The sequence below is a fragment of the Carcharhinus amblyrhynchos genome, chromosome 30 (assembly GCF_965287045.1).
Source record: "Carcharhinus amblyrhynchos chromosome 30, sCarAmb.v2.hapA, whole genome shotgun sequence".
NCBI classification, from domain to species: domain Eukaryota; kingdom Metazoa; phylum Chordata; class Chondrichthyes; order Carcharhiniformes; family Carcharhinidae; genus Carcharhinus; species Carcharhinus amblyrhynchos.
The window spans coordinates 20,227,619-20,248,586 of record NC_137353.1 but is presented as its reverse complement, the minus strand read 5'-3'; the positions used below and the strand labels follow the sequence as shown (position 1 = coordinate 20,248,586).

Here is a 20,968-nt window from a genome sequence, read left to right as displayed (position 1 = left end):
GTCCATCAGGAACAGTGATTGGCCCGCTGGCTGGAGGTCAGAGGTCAGCCGCGCCGTTAGGCGATCCGGCTCCAGTTCCAGCTCCAGTTACCATGGCTCTGAGTGCCCAGCCTGAATTCGTCCTGCACGGCCTCAGGAGCCCGCTGAGGTAGGAGCTGGTGCCCAGGCCTCATCCCGGTCACGGTAACCAGACCCGGGATGGCGGCTGTCGGGCTGGAGCGGGGCCAGACCGGCTCCACAGGCCGTTGCTGGGGCGGTTGCTATGGACGCTGAGGGAAAGCAGTGAGCCCATTTAAATGTCGCATGTCCCTGAGAGTGATTTATATTCCCTTTTACTGATCATTTACTCTTTATTCCCCTTCACTGATCATTTACTCTATATTCCCTTTTACTGATCATTTACTCTCTATTCCCCTTTACTGACCATTATATTTCCATGGATACTCTCAGGTTTACTTTCACTGGAAGCGAGGGGTGGGAGTCGTTGGGGGGAAGAGGCAGTAGATGTAACCAGTTAAAGAGTAAAATAAAATAGTAGTGGGGTTTAAAACTATATTTCTTTTTAGTGTAATTTATTTATCAGTGTCACAAGTAGGCTTACATTAACATTGCAATGAAGTTATTGTGAAAATCTCCCAATCACTACACTCGGACACCTGTTCGGGTACACTGAGGGAGAATTTAGCATAGCCAATGCTCCTAATCAGCACATCTTTCGGACTGTGGGAGGAAACTGGAGCATCTAGAGGAAACCCACGCAGACATAGGGAGAATGTGTAGACTCTGCACAGACTGTGACCCAAGCCTGGTACTGTGAGGCAGCAGCACTAACCACTGAGCTGCTTTTGGTTAGTGTGGTTGTAATGGTTCAGGGCTGAGTCAGTCTCCAGGCCTGAAGACAGTTCTATAATCTCTGCAATGTAGTAAGTCACCTCTATCATCAGGAATGGTAAAGGAGGAGGGACTTATTGACTAATATTTTTTAAAGATCCCCCCCTCTTGGTTTCACAATCTCAGAAACATACAAATACAAAAATACCAGTTTATAAAACAGGAACTAAAAAACATTGAGAGACAGTGTTCCCCCCATCCCCTCTCTCCTTGATTCTCCCTGTCTCTCTATTCCTACCTCATTCCAATCTCTGTCCCCTCACCCATTCCGTCTTTACCCCTCAACACAGGGATTGGAGAAAGAATGGGGATGAGGTTGTGCTGTCACTGTGGATTGACATGTTTCAAGATGGCTTTGGAGTGTGGTGACTCTTTGCAAGCTATGAATGGTATGATTTGTATGCAGAGCACACAAAGCAATACTTTTCACTGTATCTTGGTACATGTGACAATAATAAATCAGAAAGAAAAACAAAACAGCAGAGCCATGGGTTTACTCTCACCCATATTTCCTTCCAAGACGCATCCATTCATGACGAGAAATATATTTCATTGTTTGCTAGGTCAGACTTTATAATTGGAACCTAATACCTCTTTGTGGCAGCACCATCATCACAAGGACTGCAGCAGTTCAAAGTGAAGACCTGCCTTGCTTGCTCATGAGGACAATAAATGTGATCCTGCCAGTATTACCCACATAGTGAGAAAGCATTTTTCAAAAAAGCCAGTTGTTTCATAGGATAGCGTCTCAGATAGCCAGCAACCGCACATGCTCTGCATTTGTAGCCCAGTTTGGATTTTGCCAATTGCTAGGATGTCTAGACATGCCTCCATCTTCAAGTCAGAAATGCAAACAAGAAACATTAGCAATACACAATAAATCTTTCAGTATTTGGAAGTAAAAGGAGATTTTCACAGTAACCTTATTGCAGTGTTAATGTAAGCCTACTTGTGACACTAATAAATAAACAAACTTAAAATATTAACATTCTGGATATCAAACTTTTGACAATATTCAAGTTGATCTGCTTTTTTTTGTGGGTAAATAAACATTATCCTGGAATATGATTCCAAAACCGTTCCAAAATCGGAGAAAAAGTTCTTGTTCTCAGATACTAGAAGTTGAGTTTTTTTAAGTTTATTTATTATTGTCACAAATAGGCTTACATTAACACTGCAATGAAGTTACTGTGAAAATCCCCTAGTCGCCATACTCTGGCACTTGTTTGGGTACACAGACGAAGAATTTAGCTTGGCCAATGCATCTAACCACACGTCTTTAGGACTGTGAAAGGAAACCGGAGCACCTGGAGGAAATCCACACAGATGTGGGAGAATGTGCAGACTCCACGCAGACAGTGACCCAAGCCGGGAATCGAACCTGGGTCCCAGGTGCTGACAGGCAGCAGTGCTCACCACTGTGCCACCATACCATGAGCCACTGTAAAGCAAGGAACCAGATTGCAAATGAGTAAAATTTTATTCTTACAAGACTATTAAAACAAAACAGAATTCCCAACCCTGTAATGATAGGTGTGTAAATGAAATTTTAGTTGTATAAACTTTAGTCAAGTAATTAAAATTCCACACCAGAGACTTAGTTTGGAGACACTAACTTTATTATCAAGCCCTGCTCACTTTTGGATGAGAATTAAACTGAGGCCCCGCTTTGCCCTTTTGTACAGACATAAAAGATCCCATGACATTCTCCAAACAAGAGCAGGGAAATTCTGAGTGTTCTCATCAAAATTTATTTCTTTGCTGTTTGTGGAATCTTGCTGAATGCAAATTTTCCTTGTTAACAAATGCTGCTCCACAGAAGCTTCTGGAGCTGCTGAGTTTTTCCAGCATTTTCTGTTTTTATATCAGATTCCCAGCATTTGTGGTATTTTGCCTTTGTTGTAGTGGATACATGTGTTTCATTTTCAGAAAGAAACCAAATGGTTATCTTACAAACTCCGAAAGGACATTCACTGCTCAACAAGTACCAAGAGACCTGTCAGCAACCTGGAGCCAGTCAGCAAAAACTTCCATGGATGAAGAATTGAAGGGTATGATGTTACAGTATAAGAATTTAAACTTAGATGTTAGTGTTTTGCACAAAATTGGATCAGGACTTAAGAATTCGGTTGAGTGATTGTTTTGAGTTGACCAAATAGCTTCTGTGCTGCTTTACAAACTAAGTCATGCTTGACAAACTTACTTGAGTTCTTTGAGGACATAATCAGCAAGGTGGATAGTGGGAAACCTGTGAATGTGGTAGCCTTACAGACAAAGTGCCACTTAAAAGACTGATTCAGAAGGTGAGATCACAGGGGATTGGGAGTAGAGTAGGGGCTAGATTGGTTTGAAGATTGACTGATTGACAGACAGCAGAGGGTTGGGATAAATGGATCCTTCTCTGTCTGGCAAACTGTAACTAGTGGGTGCCACAGGGGTCAGTCCTTGGATCTCAACTGTTTACAATCTATATAAATGTTCTAAAAGTAGTAATGGAGTTTAACGTAGCAAAATTTGTGGGTGATACTGAAATAGATGGAGCAGTGAAGGGGATATAAAGATTTTACAGACAGTGTAGATAAACTAAGAGTAGGTCATTTTGTTCTTTGAGCCCGCTCCACCATTCAGTACGATCATGGCTAATCTTCTACTATTATTTCACCTTCCCATATTATCCCCCATTTCCCATAGAATTCAAAAATCTGTCAATCACTCACGGTCTTGAATAGATTCATTGAGTGAGCATCCACAGTCGTTTGGGATAAAGAATTCTAAAGAGCAGAAATAAAGAAGAAGTAAGCACAAAGTAAGCAACAAGAAATCTTCACTGTAGGGACCTTGAACATCAGGGAGATGGTCGCCTGGTGGTAATGTCACTGAACTAATGCTAGTTATCCAGAAGCACAGGCTAATGCTCTGGGGACAAATGTTCAAATTCCACTATGGCAGCTAGCGGCATTTAAATTCAATCAATCTGGAATGAAAGCTAGTCCCAGTAATGGTGACCATGACCATGACCATCATCGACTGTTGTAGAAAACCCTCTGGTTCAATAATGACCTTGAGGGAAGAAAATCTGCCATCCTTACCTGGTCTGGCCTACATGTGACTCAGACCCACAGGAATGTAGTTGGCTCTTAAGTGCCCTCTGCCAAGTCACTCAATTCAAGGGCAATTAGGAATGGGCAATAAATTGTGATCTTGTCAGCAACGCCCACATCCCATGAAATAATAAAGCAAAAAAAGGAATATCTATGGTCTCCCAACTAAACTTTTATACCAGATATTTTGCACAACATTCCTCTCTGGCTCTGTAGCTAAGTCCTGAAAGACGAATAGCATCTTATCACAGGTGTGAGATGGTATTCACTCTTTCAATGATCCCCATTTCAGCTGATCTCAGGCTATGCTGGTGAAAGGATTGCCCTTCTCTTCAGAGCCTCTTGCAACAGCACTGGCAAATCTGCAGTCAGGGAGGGTTCCTTTCTTCATCCTATCTTACTGCAGACAGTTCTGTTCCTCAATATCACTCCAGTTTTAACATCCCTTAATTCCTTTAAGAGTTGTTGTCACAAAGTAATGTGCATCTGCCTCATGGACTGTGCTTCAGGACCACAATATATTATTGCAGATGTGTAGGCATTGCATTATAGAATGAGGTCAGCTCAAAGTGTGACAAGTACACACAGCACCTAAGCAGCGGCACCCCGTATCTATTTTGCAGGAACTGCATTTATCTGTTAGATTCTGCAAAATAATCCTGAATTAAAACTGCTTTAAAGAATGAGGCTCAATTGTTCAGGTGTGCTCTGCAACATTAACATTGCAAATCATTGTATGTTGTGTAGCACCAAATGATGGAGCTGCCACTGAGTAATCACAGGCATTTCAATACAAAGTGAGGCCATTTATTCTCTTTCAGAGATATCTTATCTACCTCAATTTCTCTGCCTTTCCCCAATAATCTAATGTATTCCTTGAAATGTTTACGTAATTCCCTGTTAAATGTCATATGTGTTAGAGCCGCCATGTTTAGATGTGAACAGAATAATTTTCATTTGGTTTTTGATGTGGATTTTGTGTTATTTACCTATTGTTATTTGTATCTTTGTGAATTAGAGAGGCTTCTGGCTGGCAGCAGGAAGGATAGTCCCAGCATTGATGAGTTGGAACAAAGTTTAAGTGAACTGAAGGTGCAGGTAAAAGGCCTGACTGAAAGTCTGAACCCTGAGTTATCACCAGAGTGCCAGAAGATAGGAGAGTCGTACAGCACCTTTAGATCCAGTGGCAAGAACGGTGACTGTTTAGCCTCAACTGATGGGACGTTGCCTGAGGAGGATATAGGTGGACGAGCAAAAAGTCCTGATGGATCGGATTGGTTTTTGAGGCCGAGGCACTTAGTGCAGTCATTGGGCAGATATCCAACACTTGAAGACCTTGGTGTACCTGTTCGCTCCGTGTCACCAGTTGACCGAATGGTGGGCCTCACTGGGACTGAGCTGTCCAGCACAAACTACAGAGATTCCACCATCTCGCCTTTGGACATTGCCTACAGAGAGAGCTTTCCACTTAGGATTGGTGCACCGCATGTAATTGGAGTCAGGGCTCTTCTTCCTCCTCAGATTCCTGTCCGACCGCAATCCCCTGAAAGAACCAGATCATCATTCCTCCGAGACCGATCACAGACTCTCAGACGCTCCAGAAGCATCCGATCACGATCTCTGTCCCCAGCTTCCAAAAGAAGCCGCTGGCAGCTGTCCCGCTCCCAGTCTCCTAAACCTGTGTGGAGACCAAATTCTGCTAAAGTAAACGCATGTGGGCAGCCCCCTCCTCCCATTAAGAGGCCAGGAAAAAAGATGACTTCCAATAGACCAAGGGTGTTCAACTGCAGTTCCCAACTTGTGTCCAGTCAGAGCCTGGATGACAGCTCAAGCTCCCTGTGGACCCCGTACAGTTTTACAGCCCCAGCTATGCCATCCCTTTCTTCCCAGGAAATCAGTCAAAGGTAGTCTTCCTCCGACAGTCCATACCATTTTGCTGCAGACAAGGTTGTAGAAATTGTACATCATTCCTGTGGTTTCAGCAGGCATGAGCTAATATTAAACAAACAGTCAAAAGCCCACAGACCCAGTTCTGACTCTTTGGAACGAAAGCTAATACTGCTTTAGGGATAGATTGGTATCTCAGTTCAAATGTCAGTTAAAATCCATTTCACAGCCTGAGGCATCCCTGTTTCAGTTGTTGATGCATTCATCACTGTGCCCCACAACTGAGGAGTGTAAAATATTACACAATTGACAAAGGTTCTGGAGACAATTGACCCAATACGAAAAATGAATATCTCTGAAATGCCAACTACCTTAAATATCTATTCAATTCTCCCGTACTATTTTGTTTGCTTCCACTGTCTCCCCAGGTAGTCCAACCTACAGGTGCACATCCTTTCCATGTTGCTGTTGAAACTATGCACTCTTCCCCTTCTGATTTGAGACTGTGCCCCTTGGTTCTAGAGTTAAGTGATGTTGAACAATTCATTGGGGTTTAGTTTATCTTTTTCCTTAAAAATCTTGATTAATATCTCATCTGAACCTTCACTTATCTGCTGTAAGAAATCTTGCTTTCTTCAGCCTCTTCCCAGAGCTTAAACTATCTTTGCCCTCTTCCACACCACAACCAGTGCATGGATGTCCTTGTAGTACAGAAACACGGCACAGTGGCGCAGTGGTCAACACTGCTGCCGCACAAGGCCAGGGACCAGGGTTCAATTCCCGACTTGGGTCACAAATGGGGAATTTGCACGTTCTCCCTGTGTCTGCATGGGTTTCCTCCGGATGTTTGGTTTCCTCCCACAGTCCAAAAATGTGTAGGTTACCTTGATTGGCTATGCTAAATTCTCCCTCAGTGTTCCTGAATAGGCACCAGAATGTGGCGACCAGGGGATTTTCACAGTACCTTCACTGCAAAGTGAATGTAAGCCTACTTGTGACTAATAAATAAATTTTAACTTTAACAGAGGCCAGAATTGTGTACAATCCTCCATGGGTGTTTTGTACAGATTCACCTCAGCAATTTGTGCTTAATTCCTTTGGTTTTTCATCCTACAAATGATGTTGTTTCCTTTAGTGAACAATTCATCAGTGTAATCTGATCCCTCATTGGGCCGAAGGACCTGGTTCCTGTGCTGTGTTGTTCTTTGTGTTGTTTGTTCTCACTCCCCCTTTCGCTTAAGTTGATATTACTTGCAGAGAGTCTTCTTTCCATCCCTGACTCAAACAGTTTATGTACCCTGTAAACAGCAATACCTCCAAGCACTGAGTTTCTCTACCAAGGCAACCATAAAATCCCTACAGTGCAGAAGGAAGCCATTCAGCCCGTTGAGCCTGCACTGACCACAATCCCACCCAGCCCATATTCCCATAACCCCACGCACTGACTCTGCTAATCCCCCTGGTACTAGGGTCAAGTTACCATTGGCTAATCAACCTAACTCACACATCTTTGGACTGTGAGAGGAAACCGGAGCACCCGGAGGAAACTCACCCAGACACAGGGAGAATGTGCAAGCTCAACAGGACATTGATCTGAGGCTGGAATTGATCCTGGTTCCCTGGCACGGTGAGGCAGCAGTGCTAACCACTGTGCCGCCACAACGTCCATTCATGATTGCTCGTATCCTTTCATCTATCCCCGCAATCACTCCATCTGAATATTAGTTTTAATGTTCCAACAAGTCTTCATGTGGTATTCCTTCAGTCATTCGTGATTAGCCAATACATTTCTAAGTGTTTTCTAACGTCATTACTTTTTGACCTCAATAGTTTCTCTACAATTGGGATGAGGCTAACTGGCCTATCGTTCCAAAATTTCCTCTTTAATACAGGAGTACTTTCCTGTCCTCCACATTTTGTAGAGTTCTTATTTCCAATTTTTTTTTAAAATATGCTCAGTACCTCAATATTTTTTAAGAAACCTCCTTTAGTTTCTTCTTGGGCACAAAATCAAAAAGACTAAGTTAATCATTTTAATATGAATAAAGTTTAGTTTTCCACACATAACTTCCGGCTGTCTGCTGATGACTCCTGTCCCTTCCCACCACAGAGTTACTGCAGCACCTCCCTTTCTATTTCATGTGTGTCTCTCTGGTAGTCGTATGGTTCTTTTTAGCACTATTCCTGACACCAAGCTCTTTTTTGTTTCTCCTCCTCCCACCCACCCCCATATAGTCCGAGGGCACTGAGGCTAATTCCAAAAAAAGCTAATTTAGTACATCTTGGTGATTAAACTCTCAACCCTTTCCAGTTTGTGCGTGTGTGTTGATTGGATTTAACACGTATGTATCAGCTTCTTTTGTCTGCTGTCCTGTAGGTTCCTGCAGTCGCTGACAGATGGCGATGTCAGACAGTCATTGGTGGAAATGTCTCCGTACCAACAAGAACTCTCTCATCTGAGGCTGCAACGCCTCCGTGTAGAGGAAGAATTACTCCTGGAGCTGAAGCGGCAACAAGAACTGGAGAGGATCCGGGGCCCACAACCCAAATGGTTAGTGAGGAACAGGACAAGCGAACAGGAGTTCCGAATTGTTTTGGCCTGATTTGATTTATTTATTATTGTCACATGTTAAGTTGATTGGCCATACTGAATTGTCCCTTAGTGTCTGGGAGATTAGCAGGTAAATAGGTGGGCTTATGGAGATAGGGCCTGGGTGGGATTTTTGTCGATGCAGGCTCGATGGGCTGAATGGCCTCTTTCTGCATTGTAGGGATTACATGATTCTATAATTGTGTTGTTTCTTTCGTGCTGTACAGACAAAACATACCATTCAGAGAGTACATGGGGGGAAGGAAACGAGAGAGTGCAGAATGTAGTGTTACAGTCATAGCTAGCGTGTAAAGAAAAATCAACTTAATCCAGGGTAGGCCCATTCAAAAGTCTGATGGTAGCAGGGAAGAAGCTGTTCTTGCGTCGGTTGTTAGGTGACCTCAGACTTTAATATCTTTTTCCCGATGGAAGAAGATGGAAGAAAGAATGTTTGGGGTGAGTGGAAAGGTCCCTTTCAAATTAGGCACAGCGCAGGAGATTTTGAAGAACCCAATATTCCCTGCTCCTGCTTATTAAGGACTGGATATTGATTTTTGTGGAACAACATCAGACTTTAGGATGGATTTGAAAGTTTAGAAGGCGATGTAGAAGAGATCAGGTTGCCAGGGATGGAGTACGTCGATTATATAGAGAGATTGAAAATTCCAGAGTCTCCTTACAGTCGAAAACGTTGAGGTTTAATAGGGGTATTCAAAATTATGAATGGTCAGATAGGATAAATAAAGAAACCATTTCTAGCGGTAGAAGGGACAGTAACCAGAGGACACAATTAAGGCATTTGGAAAAAGAACCAGAAGTGATGTGAGGAAATATTGTTTTTACACAATGTGTAAGGATGGAAACAGATTTGACAGTAACATTCAAAAGGGGAATTGTATAAATATGTGAAGGGAAAATAAAGTTATGGGAAAAGAGCAGTGGAGTAGGATTGAGTGGATAGCTGTACCATGGACATTATGGTTGAATGGTCCCGTCCTGTGCTGTATCATTCTCTGATTACCAGCATGGGTGCTGACGGTGTCAAAGACATTGGGAAGATTTTCCAGCCTCGCTCGCCCCCGAAACCAGAAAATCCCATCTGAGGTCAACAGACCTTTCCATGGTCCACCCCTCACCCGCTCCAAACCCCGTGGTGGGCGGGACGGTAAAATTCACCCCATTAGGAGTTGAAATCTGGTAAAGTGATCCAAGATGGGAGGAACTGAAAACTAAATAAAAATGGGTAGGTAACATCCTTAAAGGTAACAAGATAACCCAGGGGGGCACTGCCGTACCCAGCCACCACCACCACCGCACCCAGACCATTCTGCAGCGCGTACTGAGACACTATGGGTGTTCGTGCAGCGGTTCAAGAAGATGACATGTCACCACCTTTTCGAGGGCACTTAGGGATGGGCAATAAATGGTGGCCTAGCCAGCGATGCCCACATCCCATAAATGAATGAAAAATAATACAGAACATAAATGGCATGCTTGACTGGTGGCAGGATTCTTCTTGATGAGGTCTGGCAAGCAGGAAGGACAAAGCATAATTCATTTGCGATAATCACCATGAGCCAAGGATGGGTGAATATATAATTTAGATACTGAACCATTAATCACAGGGTACCTGTAACTAGCTCCAGTTTCTTACAAATCATCAGTGTCTGATCTGATTGCAGTCTGTTATAAATCACAGAATTCTAGGATTGATTACAACCTGAAAGGAACATTAGTACAGTCTTGTTCATTCCTGGCTAAAAAATGATGTGCTAGGTTGAACGTAACAGACTAGAATCAGCCACCATTTTCTTTCGAGGTCATCAAATTCTACATTCAGAAATCATTAATGAAGAGAGAGATGGTTTAACAAGTGTAATTTAACCTGAAGTTCGGACAATAGATTTACTTCACCTTTGGTACCAGGATTTTTGACATGTTCACATTTAGGTTTCTGAAGTGGAACCTCATGCAGTTCCAATGATATTTTTATATTTGAGATGGGGTTAAGGAAGTTGCTTGTGCCCAAAATTGATCTGCAACATATTAAAGTTTTATTTAATCGTCACAAGTAGGCTTTTATTCACACTGCAATGAAGTTACTATGAAATTCCCCTAGTTGCCACAATCCGGTGCTTGTTCGGGTACACTGAGGAAGATTTATCATGACCAGTGCACCTAACCAGAACATCTTTGTACTGTGGGGGGAAACCGGAGCACTTGGAGGAAACCTAAGCAGACATGGGGAGTATGTGCAAACTCCACATAGACAGTGACCGAAACCGGAAATTGAACTGGGAGCCTGGCGCTGTGAAGCAGCAGTGCTAACCACTGTGCCGCCGTGCAACCCCAGGATCATTTTGGGATCATGTTCTTGACGAATTGTGAAGAGATTGATTTTGCATCTTTTCAGGTATGAAATGAAAGGATCACGCTTCCACTATGAAGCTCACAAGAACAACAGACTGCTGCGAAACAGCAAGGACTGGCAGTCCCTGTTCAACTATCGGGAGGATCTGCTCTCTGCATCCAAGGACTTCATGCCAAACGGCTGTCACAGAAACCCAGATTCTGCGTGATATTCGACAGTGATTATTCTCCTGGTTCGGCTAATGCTCAATCATCCAGGCATTGGTACAATGTGGCTTTAAAGTGCATCGGCGTGAAGATGGTTTAATATTACTCTGTGGTCTGGTCTCATCCAGATACTAGAGCACTATAATACAAAACCATCTGAGATTTCCGCCAGAGCGAGTGCTTCACTCTGGGTGGAATATCATCCCAGTCGGAGTGAAGCAGATTTCAGGAATATGCAGGTGTGCCCATAACTGCTGGATGAGGTCAAGCTTAAGAATTACTCAGGTGGTTTGCTAGATTCCTGGGCACATTTGTGAATTCCTTGCTAAAAATAAATCACTGATGGGATGGAGCTGTGCCTGCAGATATTAGCACTCTGAAGACAGGCAGAATGTGAGTCTCACCTCTGCACTGTTGCATCTTGCACTGTACTATTAGATTGCTGGTATAGTCATTGCATCATCAAACGACACAGAATTTTAAGGTAAAGAAAAAGAAAAGTTCCTTGGAACTTTTCTTCTGGAGAGCAGAGATTTGCTGTCTGATCCTGATTAATTTTGCTCAGGTTGCTTTTCCCTTCCCTAAACAAGCAATTGCAGCTTGGCATTGCAGCTTCTATCTATTTATAAATAGTTTTGCAGAACCATTCCAACTCTTGCCAGGAGTTTGTAACATTTGTCCTTTTTCAATTCATATGCTTCCTTTGCTTGTGATTGTGACTTGTGCAGTACCATAGAATATAGGCAGATGATGAAGGCCATTTAGCCCATCTTAGCTCACTCATGGACAAAGATCCTATATAGCCCAATTCCTCTTTCCCATCACAGCATCCGACATTTCCATCAATGATTCAGTGGTGTTTGTTTCCATGTGCATGGTAGCACAGTGGTTAGCACTGCTGCTTCACGGCGCCAGGTACCTGGGTTTGATTCCAGCCTTGGGTGACTGTGTGGAGTTTGCACACTCTCCTGTGCCTGTATGGATTTCCTCTGGGTGCTTCAGTTTCCTCACACACTCCAAAGATGTGCAGGTTAGGTGGATTGACCATGCTAAATTGTCCCCTTGTATCCAAAGATGTGTAGGTTAGGGGGATTAATGTAGAAAATGCATGTGGTTATGAGGATAGGGCGGGAGTGGGTCTGGGTAAAATGCTCTGTCAAGAGAGTTGATGCAGACTCGATGGGCTGAATGGCCTCCTCCATCTCTGTAGGGATTCTATATTACCCCACCCAAATGTTCCTGACATCAGTTCTAACTTGCCTTTCATTAGTTTAAACCTGTAGTTCATTGTACTGCTGTCAAAACCTATTGTTCCTTGTTTAAATATTTATTTTATTGCATCATTTATTATATGTTGCTTTAAGGTTACTTTACCTCCTCTGTTATCTCCTTTCAAGGTTCAAGTCTCTCCAGCCTTTCCTCATAACTCAGTTTGATGCAATGGATCAGCCCAGTGACTCTGCATCACTTCCAATGCTTGATTATCTCTTGCTGGCACCTTGCTTGCCAGATGTGATGTGCTTGGAGCACTGGCTCATTATGACTTCCTCCAACGACTATTCTCTTGTACACAGTTAATTTAACTTTCCTTTTGCTTTATTGGTTTCTGCTTCACAGTGATTACAGACGTCAAGCAGTAAATTCACTTATATGTCAGGGCCTGTTTCAACTTCAGTGCCTCTGTTGGTTTACCTCTGCTGCTCATCATGGGGCTTTCTACAATCCATTTGGGGTGGCATGTTTTCTTCTAGGAAGCAAAATAGGTTAGTTAGGCAAAATCATCCCCTTTTGTACCCGTTGGCTGCTATTTACTAGATCATTATCAAATAGACAAACTCCATTTTATTCCTGATAATCATATTTATTTTGTTCAGTTTTGATTTAGTGCTTTCAGGACTGTAGCTGTCTGGCTCTGTTCTCTGCAGGAAGGTATAACTGATATGGGGGATCAGCAATTATCTCATTGAATGGAGGGGCAGTCTCAAAGGGCCAAATCGCCTATTTCTCCTATTTCTTATTTTTTTTTAGTACATATCAAATTCTTAAATTGATGCATTAGGCACTGCAGATACCACTGACACTGATGTATTTAAATTTCATCACTACATTTTCTGCACAACAATTTTAGCTTTAGTGTTGGGGGATTCTTGAGTACAATGACTGCTGTGCAGTTTAGGCACAAATAATTCATCTAATCCAGCAAAATCATGGCAAGTATTATTGAAAAGAACAGGTCAGGCTAAAGTGTGAGAACCTGAACCTTTCCGATTTTAACTCTGTCAGTGCTGTAACTAATGTTGATTTTATGTGTCAGTGTGATTTGGGATGGCTAGGCAGTGTGCCATCATAATTGTTGGAGACCTGGTGTGTCAAAATCATTTGGGTTTCAGTGAACTTATTGTTGATGAGGATCAGTGTGTCTGTCATTGATGGGGAGTAGTGTTTGTGGTTGACGTGGAGGGGAAGTACATTTACTGCTGCTAATGTTATCATGCAGAGTCAGAATCAGAGGTTTACGGCATGCAGTTATCATTATTTTCTGAAACCAAAAGAGAAAATGCTGGAAAATCCTTTGCCAAAGGGTCCTCTGGACTGGAAATGTCAGCTCTTTTCTCTCCTTGCAGATACTGCTAGACCGGCTGAGATTTTCCATAATTTTCTCTTGGCTTCAGATTCCAGCATCCGCAGTAATTTGCTCATTATTTTCTGCACTGCTTTTGGAATTTAACGATCACCCTGATGTCTCTGTGAGTCACTATGATCAGTGCTAGAGCATGGTTTCAGCCTGACCTCCTCCAACTTCCTCCTATGTTTTTCCAGCAATTCAGCATTTTATCAGCTGTACTGACTTGTTGTTCTGTGATGATAGAACATGTTGAATCATAGGTTTACTGATTCTATTAGGAAAGAGTGTGTTAGTAATCATTGGTGCTAGGGCAGTGTGTGGTCATAATTGTTTAGGGAAAGGGGGAGATTGGTGATGGGACAATGTTGAGATTGTTGATAGTGGTTGAGGGGACACAGTTGATGAACGAAGGAAATGTACTTGATATTGTTGACACAGTGGGCAGGATTTTCCAGCCGCAGTCACCCTAAAACTGGAAAAATGTGAACTAGAACTAAGGGCTGCTGTTTAAAAGTAAGGATACTCCAAGTTATGACAATAATGAGGAAAAATTTCTTTTGAGGGTTGAGAGACTTTGGAATTCTCTTCCTCAATAGGTTATTGAGGCAGAGCCTTTGAATATTTTTAAAGCTGAGGTGGATAGATTCTTGCTAAGTGAGGGGATGAAAGGCTTTCGGCAATGGCAGGAATGTGGATACGAGGTTAAAATTAGACCAACCATTATCTTATTGGGTGGCGGTGCAGGCTCAAGGGGACGAGTGGCCTACTCCTATTCTTGCTCCTTGTTCATAAATTCTGATGTTCCTGATTAGTACAGAGGTGTTATTGAAGTAATTTTTCTGGCCCTGGTTTTTATTGTGTCATATTTACTAAAATGGCAGGAAGGGGAACAAGTGAATGCTGATGCACACAGGACATGACCACTCATCCAGCAGTGCCCTCTCATTCCCAGGAAAGAGCTATGAATCAGCTTCACTTAGTGCTGAACAAGTGAGAAAATTGCTGGAGGGAATCACAGAGAGAATTGCGGGAGGTCTCCTAACCCACACCCCCATCACCGATTGTCCCCATCTGCAGAGCTCCCCCTTCCCCCTGCCGATTACCTCCATCTGCTGAGTCCCTTTTCCCCTGCCAATTGCCCCCGTCTGCAGAGTTCCCACCCTCCCACCCCAGCAGAGTGTAGAGTTTCCTCCTCCCACTCCTGCGGAGCTCCTTTCCCTCCCACCAACCCTAAGTGTATTAGCTCCACCCCCTTCGCATTGCCCCTGGCACTTTTATAATGTCTGGTGGGCAGTTGCAGTGTGCCAGGCTGGCACTGCCTCATGGGCATGGTGCTGCCCTGCACCCAGACCACCTGAGAGTTTCAATGGCCTTTGATCCCTCCCAGCAAGACCACCAAGTCCAGTCTCCCACTGATGGAGACCACCTGAGATTCTTGCCAGTGAGAATCTCGACCAGCGAGCCAAAAAGGGCAAGTGAGCCCGGCGATGGCATTTGGGAGTTGCTAATGACAATTACATACTGTCATTAATATTTAAATTGGCTTTGCGTCCTTTTTGGGCGCAAAGCTGATTTTGCCAGCAGAACAGGGCTGGTACAGTCAAGGGGAGGTGAGAAAGCAGGCACGTTTATCGTTTCTCAACTCTCACCCGATTGTACCACCTTGCCTCGCCCAAAGTTGGGCAGGACGAGGTCATAAGAGTGCGCCGTTGTGTTTGACTTTACAACGCAACACCAGCCCAACTTTTATATTTTTACAAATATGATTTATAAATTTGAAACGCTTTGAATGTGCTCAGGAAAGTTGTGAAACCTCTCACTGAGACACCAGGCCCCCTGCTCTCCTCTGGCTTTAACCCTGGGCTGGAAGGTTGCCAAGGGGAGCGGTCACCGTGGAGACAGGCAGCAAGCTGCCTGGCCAAACTAGAGCCAGAAACCAGAAGACTGGTCTTGAAAACTGGGAACTGAAGCTGCAATTTGCTGGAAAATATCCTGCCTTGCCCCACTGGCTGATCTCCCATTGATTTCAATGGGATCTTTTGAACCTGCAATCAGAATCCCTTTGCTAAACCAGCGATGGTGAATGGTCGCTGTGGCAGAGATCTGAATGCATTGGGACAAATGTCTAAAACCAGCAGGAAGTGAGATTGCAATGTAGCAGTAAAAATGCTGCCCAGCCCAGCTGATGAAACCAACCCTCCCATTTTTAAAAGCAAATTACTGCGGGTGCTGGAATTTGAAACCAAAAGAGAAAATGCTGGAAAATCTCAGCAGGTCTGGCAACATCTTTAAGGAGAGAAAAGAACTGATGTTTCAAGTACAGATGACCTTTTGTCAAAATTTCCCCATTTTTAACATTGCTCCTGTGGGAATTTTTTTTCAAAATTCATTCTTGGGACATGGGCATCGCTGGTTGGCTAGCATTTATTGCCCATCCCTAGTTGCCCTTGAGAAGGTGGTGGTGAGCTGCCTTCTTGAATTGCTGCAGTCCACGTTCTGTGGGTTGATCCACAATGCTGTTAGGGAGGAAATTCCAGGATTTTGACCCAGAAACTGCAAAGGAACGGCAATATATTTCCAAATCAGGATGGTGAGTGGCTTGGAGGGGAACTTGCAGGTGGTGGTGTTCCCATGCATTTGTTGTCTTTGTCCTTTTAGATGGAAGTGGTCGTGTGTTTGGAAGGTGCTATCTAAGGATGTTTAGTGAATTGCTGCAGTACATCTTGTAGATAGTACACACTGCTGCTACTGAGCATCGGTGGTGGAGGGAGTGGATGTTTATTGACGTGGTGCCAATCAAGCGAGCTGCTTTGTCCTGGATGGTGTCAAGCTTCTTGAGTGTTCTTGGAGCTGCACCTATCCAGGCAAGTGGGGAGTATTCCATCACACTCCTACTTGTGCCTTGTAGATGGTGGATAGGCTCTGGGGAGTCAGGAGGTGAGTTACTTGTCGCAATATTCCTCTGACCTGCTTTTGTAGTCACTGTGTTTATGTGGTGAGTCCAGTTGAGTTTTTAGTCAATAGTAACCCCAAGGATGTTGACAGTGGGGGATTCAGTGATGGTTACATCGAATTATGATGCAGTTTCCAGACCTTGTGTTGCCAAGTCTGAGTCTACCTTTAGATTGGAGTGAAATGTAATAAAGTAAAAATTGCCTCCAGCCCCTGCTTTTTCAATCAAAGATCAATTGCAGTTTGATTCACGATCAAACTGGGTGACAAATTAAACTTCCTGCAGTAATTGAGTCTGAAATGAGGTCAGGTTGTGAAACATTTCAGCAAACTGATATAGGTGGTATAGGGCTGTTGCGTAGTGGCATAGGGTTGTTGTATGGTGGTAAAGGGTTGTCATAAGCTGTATTGTCGTGTTGAAGGCGGAAGTGCTCAGTTTGCATTTGAGTAGGCTTTCTAATTAACACCAATGGCTCCAAATTTCCTCTGTTTCGCTCCACTGCTGAGCAGAAGTCCCATTTTATATCAGCAGATCCCAGGTTAGTTTTTAAAAATGAATTATAAGAGACCATAGGACATTGGAGCAGAATTAGGCCACTCAGTCCATTGAGTCTGCTCTGCCATTCAATCATGGCTGACATGTTTCCAAACCCCATTCTCCCGCCTTTTCCTCGTAAGCTTTGATCCCCTTACCAATCAAGAACTTATCTATTTCTGTCTCAAATACACTAAATGACCTGGCCTTCACAGCCTTCTGGGGCAATGAATTCCACAGATTCACCACCCTCAGGCTGAAGAAATTCCTCCTTATCTCAGTCCCAAAGAGTAGTCCCTTTACTCTGAGGCTGTGCCCTCGGATCCGAGTCTTTGCTACTAATGGAAACACCTTCCCCATATCCACTCTATCCAGGCCTTTCCGTATTCTGTAAGTTTCAATGAGATCCGCCACCCTCTCATCCTTCTAAACTTCATAAATACAGACCCAGAGTTTTCAAAGATCCCTCATATGTCAAGCTTTTTATTAGCAGAATCATTCTTATGCAGATCTCCTATCCTGTTGCTGCTGAGGTCACAGGATATATTCTGTCTGTCTGAGGTTGGGGAGGAAGATGGGTTGGAAGTTATTGAGCAGGCAAGTATGGGAGAAAGAAATACCACAGTGAAAAGATGGGGAAGAAAGTGCCAATTTCCAAATTGCCTTTAGGACCAGAGGAGATAGGTAGAGTGAAGCTGAATGGGAGGACAACATTCAAATGGATAGGTAGAGAAATGAAGAGTTTAGGGGACCTGCAGAATGCAAAGACTGCAAAGCAAACAGTTGGTTAATTTACATTTTGGCTAGTGACGGCACATGGGATTAATTTAAATGTTTCATGTTTTGAAGTAAAATACCTTGAGGATTGTTGAGAACGAGGAAAGTCGGTAGAGTTAGGCAGGATTTGCAGCTAAATTACATGTTGAGTGTATGAAAATAGTGCATTAAAATAAGTGAAGTCGGTGTTACTGTGACAGAATTACCCCTTGATTCAGTGGATTGGAAGAACACCAGCATTGCTAATTCAAGATTATTGGTATAAAAAAATTATATACCAGGATTTTACCTGTCAGTGTGTATGTATATTTTAGTGATTTGATATGCAATGAACTTCGCAATGGAACTGTGATAAATTGGAGTGCATGGTGTTTCAGTAAACATCACAGCTTGAATTAATGCCCAAGACCTTTTATTGTGGCACTGCTGAATGTTTTAACATATAATTTTGTAGATTAGCAGTACCAGCTGGAGGCACTGTCTGCTGTAGAGGGTCAGCTTTGTCTCAGCAACATGTTGTTCAGCGAGCAACTCACTTAGCCGCCATGGATCAAAAAGGTCATTAGTTTGGTTCTGTACTGAGTTAACTGATTTCAGCCAAAACCAAGCAGAGGTTCTCTAATTGGCCTCAGTGCCCTTGGGCATCAGATGGAGCATGACCTTACTGTGACCCTTCTCCAGCTTTAGGAGGCCTGTCTTTGCTTCAAAATGTTAGTTTCTAAGTGGAAGGAGCATCAAAACTGACTTTAATCAAATGTTAGAGGCCACAATGAAACTTTTTCTGCAATGGGCTTACTGAGATGGGGAAAAGGTTAGGTTTCAGAGATTCAAATGTTCTGCCCAGTATGCATTGGACTAGGGAACTTGAAGAGAATGCATTCATTGAACCTATGCATACAAACAGGATTAGTTACCATCTTCCAAAGCTGGGAGGAGGATATCACTAAGGGATCTAGATTCTTTAACAGCTCTGAGCCATATCTCCACATCTTGATCAGATTGCATTTCCAACCCATTTTGGAGTATTTTGTATGTTTTTTTCCCCAATATGTTCAATGTAATAATTGGCCCTGTGCTGATTCAATGATTAAAAATGTTGATTTGTCTACAGTTTCAGCGTCTCTTCCATTTGTTCTTCGAATCAAACAACCAAATATAATCATTCCTAAACAAAACGTTCTGCTCACAGTGCCTAGAATGTTGTATTGCATCCTAATGATGGGTAATAAAGTCTTCTCGCTGATGGTTCAAAATAGATTATACTGTGAAGAAAAGGACCATAAAATACAGGAACAGAATTGGGCCATTCGGCCCATCAAGTCTGCTCTGCCCTTCAATCATGGCTAATAAGTTTTTCAAGCCCATTCTCCCGCTTTTTCCCATAACCTTTGATCCCTTTACCAATCAAGAACCTATCTATCTCTGTCTTAAATACACTCAATGACCTGGCCTTCACAGCCTTCTGTGGCAATAAATCCCATAAAATCACCACCCTCTGGTTGAAGAAATTCCTTCTCATCTTAGTTCTAAAAGGTCATCCCTTTACTCTGAGGCTGTGCCCTCAGATCCCAATCTCTTCTAAATTTTTATTTATTCATTGATGGGACATGGGTGTCTCTGGCTGGCCAGCATTTCTTGCCCATCCCTAATGGAACATCTTCCCCATGTCCTCGTTTTCCAGGCTTTCAATATCCTGTAAGTTTCAGTGAGATCACCCCTCATCCTTCTAAACTCCATCGAGTACGGACCTGGAGTCCTTGACAGGAGACAATGGATAATTTTTCTGAATGGTTAGGCATTAACGTGGAAGGGTGTTGTTCATTCTTCTCAGGTTGGTTCCTTAATGATTCACTTATTTGGTATTTTGGGTTAATGTGTACTGCCCTATTAAAGGTGAATTTAAAAGAACGTGGACTTACAGTGAATGATGCAGCTAGACACCACGCCTGCAGTACAGAATGTTCTGAATGGTTCAATAGCCCACAGGGTTACCCAGTGAAATATTAGCATTCATACCAAAAAGCAGGGAGACTTGGACTGATAGCAGTGTAATTGAAAGGAGCTAACCGTTTGCATTCAATGAAAATGGCTATGCTTTCATGGCCAATCAATAAGACCATCTGACAACAGCAGCATCAATGCTGAAATCGAATTATCTTGATAACAGTGCATTTTGCAAATAATTAATCAATATTCCTTGAGAGAGATTATTCAGATTGGAGATTAACCACTGTTAATGTGGAATTGGGGAGGTCGTGTGGTGTGGTGTGGTGCAGTGGGTAGTATCCCTATCTCTGAACCAGAAGCCCTAGGTTAAAGTCTGACTCCAGGACCTGGTGGCTATGGAAGGTGCACTCATAATGTGGTACAACGGATTGACAATCTGCTCGTAAACCTGTCCAAAGTGCCTGGTGAAAGCTGGTAAGAGTGGTCAGCAATACTGCAGAAGTCAATGGCAAGCCCGCTGCATTACTTTGCCAAGCATAATTATGGACCAATTCAATGGAAGTCTATTGTCATCAACCACAAGGCCTGGGACACAGAGGGAGGAGGAATATGGAGTGGAAAGATAAATAGGGGCGATGAAGCTTTCAGCCATAATTTATCAGCGAGATGCAAATAGAATATGGAGACACATTAGCTGAGAAGTCACATTGCACCTGAGGAGTCTCTCAGTTAACCGTGTGGTTTGAGGCTCCCTCTGACAATGTTCTCGGTGTATAGAACATACTTTTCCAGCTTCTCCATATTTTCTGATTAACCTGAGAAATATATTGTGCTTCTAGAGAAGCCCCGGCATCCATTGTGTTTTCTGGTCAGGTCTTGGCCACATTTCCTAATGCATTTTTTATTTCAGCAAGAACAGAGAGTCACTCAGGAAGAGAAGGAGGCCATTTGGCCTGTAAGGAGAAATTCCAAGTTATTGAAAGAGAGCTTTCAAAATACAGCAGAGCTGCTGCTGGACGGATCATTATGTCGGCAGTACATGTGAATTCACATATTAATTAGATACAAGAAATGGCTTACGTACA

The 20,968-nt window shown here is 43.1% G+C and overlaps 1 protein-coding gene across 1 annotated transcript; it reads left to right on the top strand.

Moving 5' to 3' along the window:
* The first annotated feature begins 2,834 nt into the window (after positions 1-2,834).
* LOC145360195 (uncharacterized) lies at positions 2,835-11,398 on the top strand. The gene is made up of 4 exons (XM_080215228.1): positions 2,835-2,942; positions 5,011-5,896; positions 8,257-8,430; positions 10,883-11,398. Exons 1-4 carry the CDS (start codon positions 2,924-2,926, stop codon positions 11,046-11,048), a joined length of 1,245 nt encoding a protein of 414 aa, XP_080071354.1. The 5' UTR covers positions 2,835-2,923; the 3' UTR covers positions 11,049-11,398.
* The last annotated feature ends 9,570 nt before the right edge of the window (positions 11,399-20,968 follow it).

Excerpts from the sequence above, each read along its gene's own strand:
- LOC145360195 (XM_080215228.1), top strand. Across the intron at positions 5,897-8,256 it reads TCCCAGGAAATCAGTCAAAG|GTTCCTGCAGTCGCTGACAG; the intron begins GTAGTCTTCCTC and ends GCTGTCCTGTAG. Across the intron at positions 8,431-10,882 it reads CGGGGCCCACAACCCAAATG|GTATGAAATGAAAGGATCAC; the intron begins GTTAGTGAGGAA and ends GCATCTTTTCAG.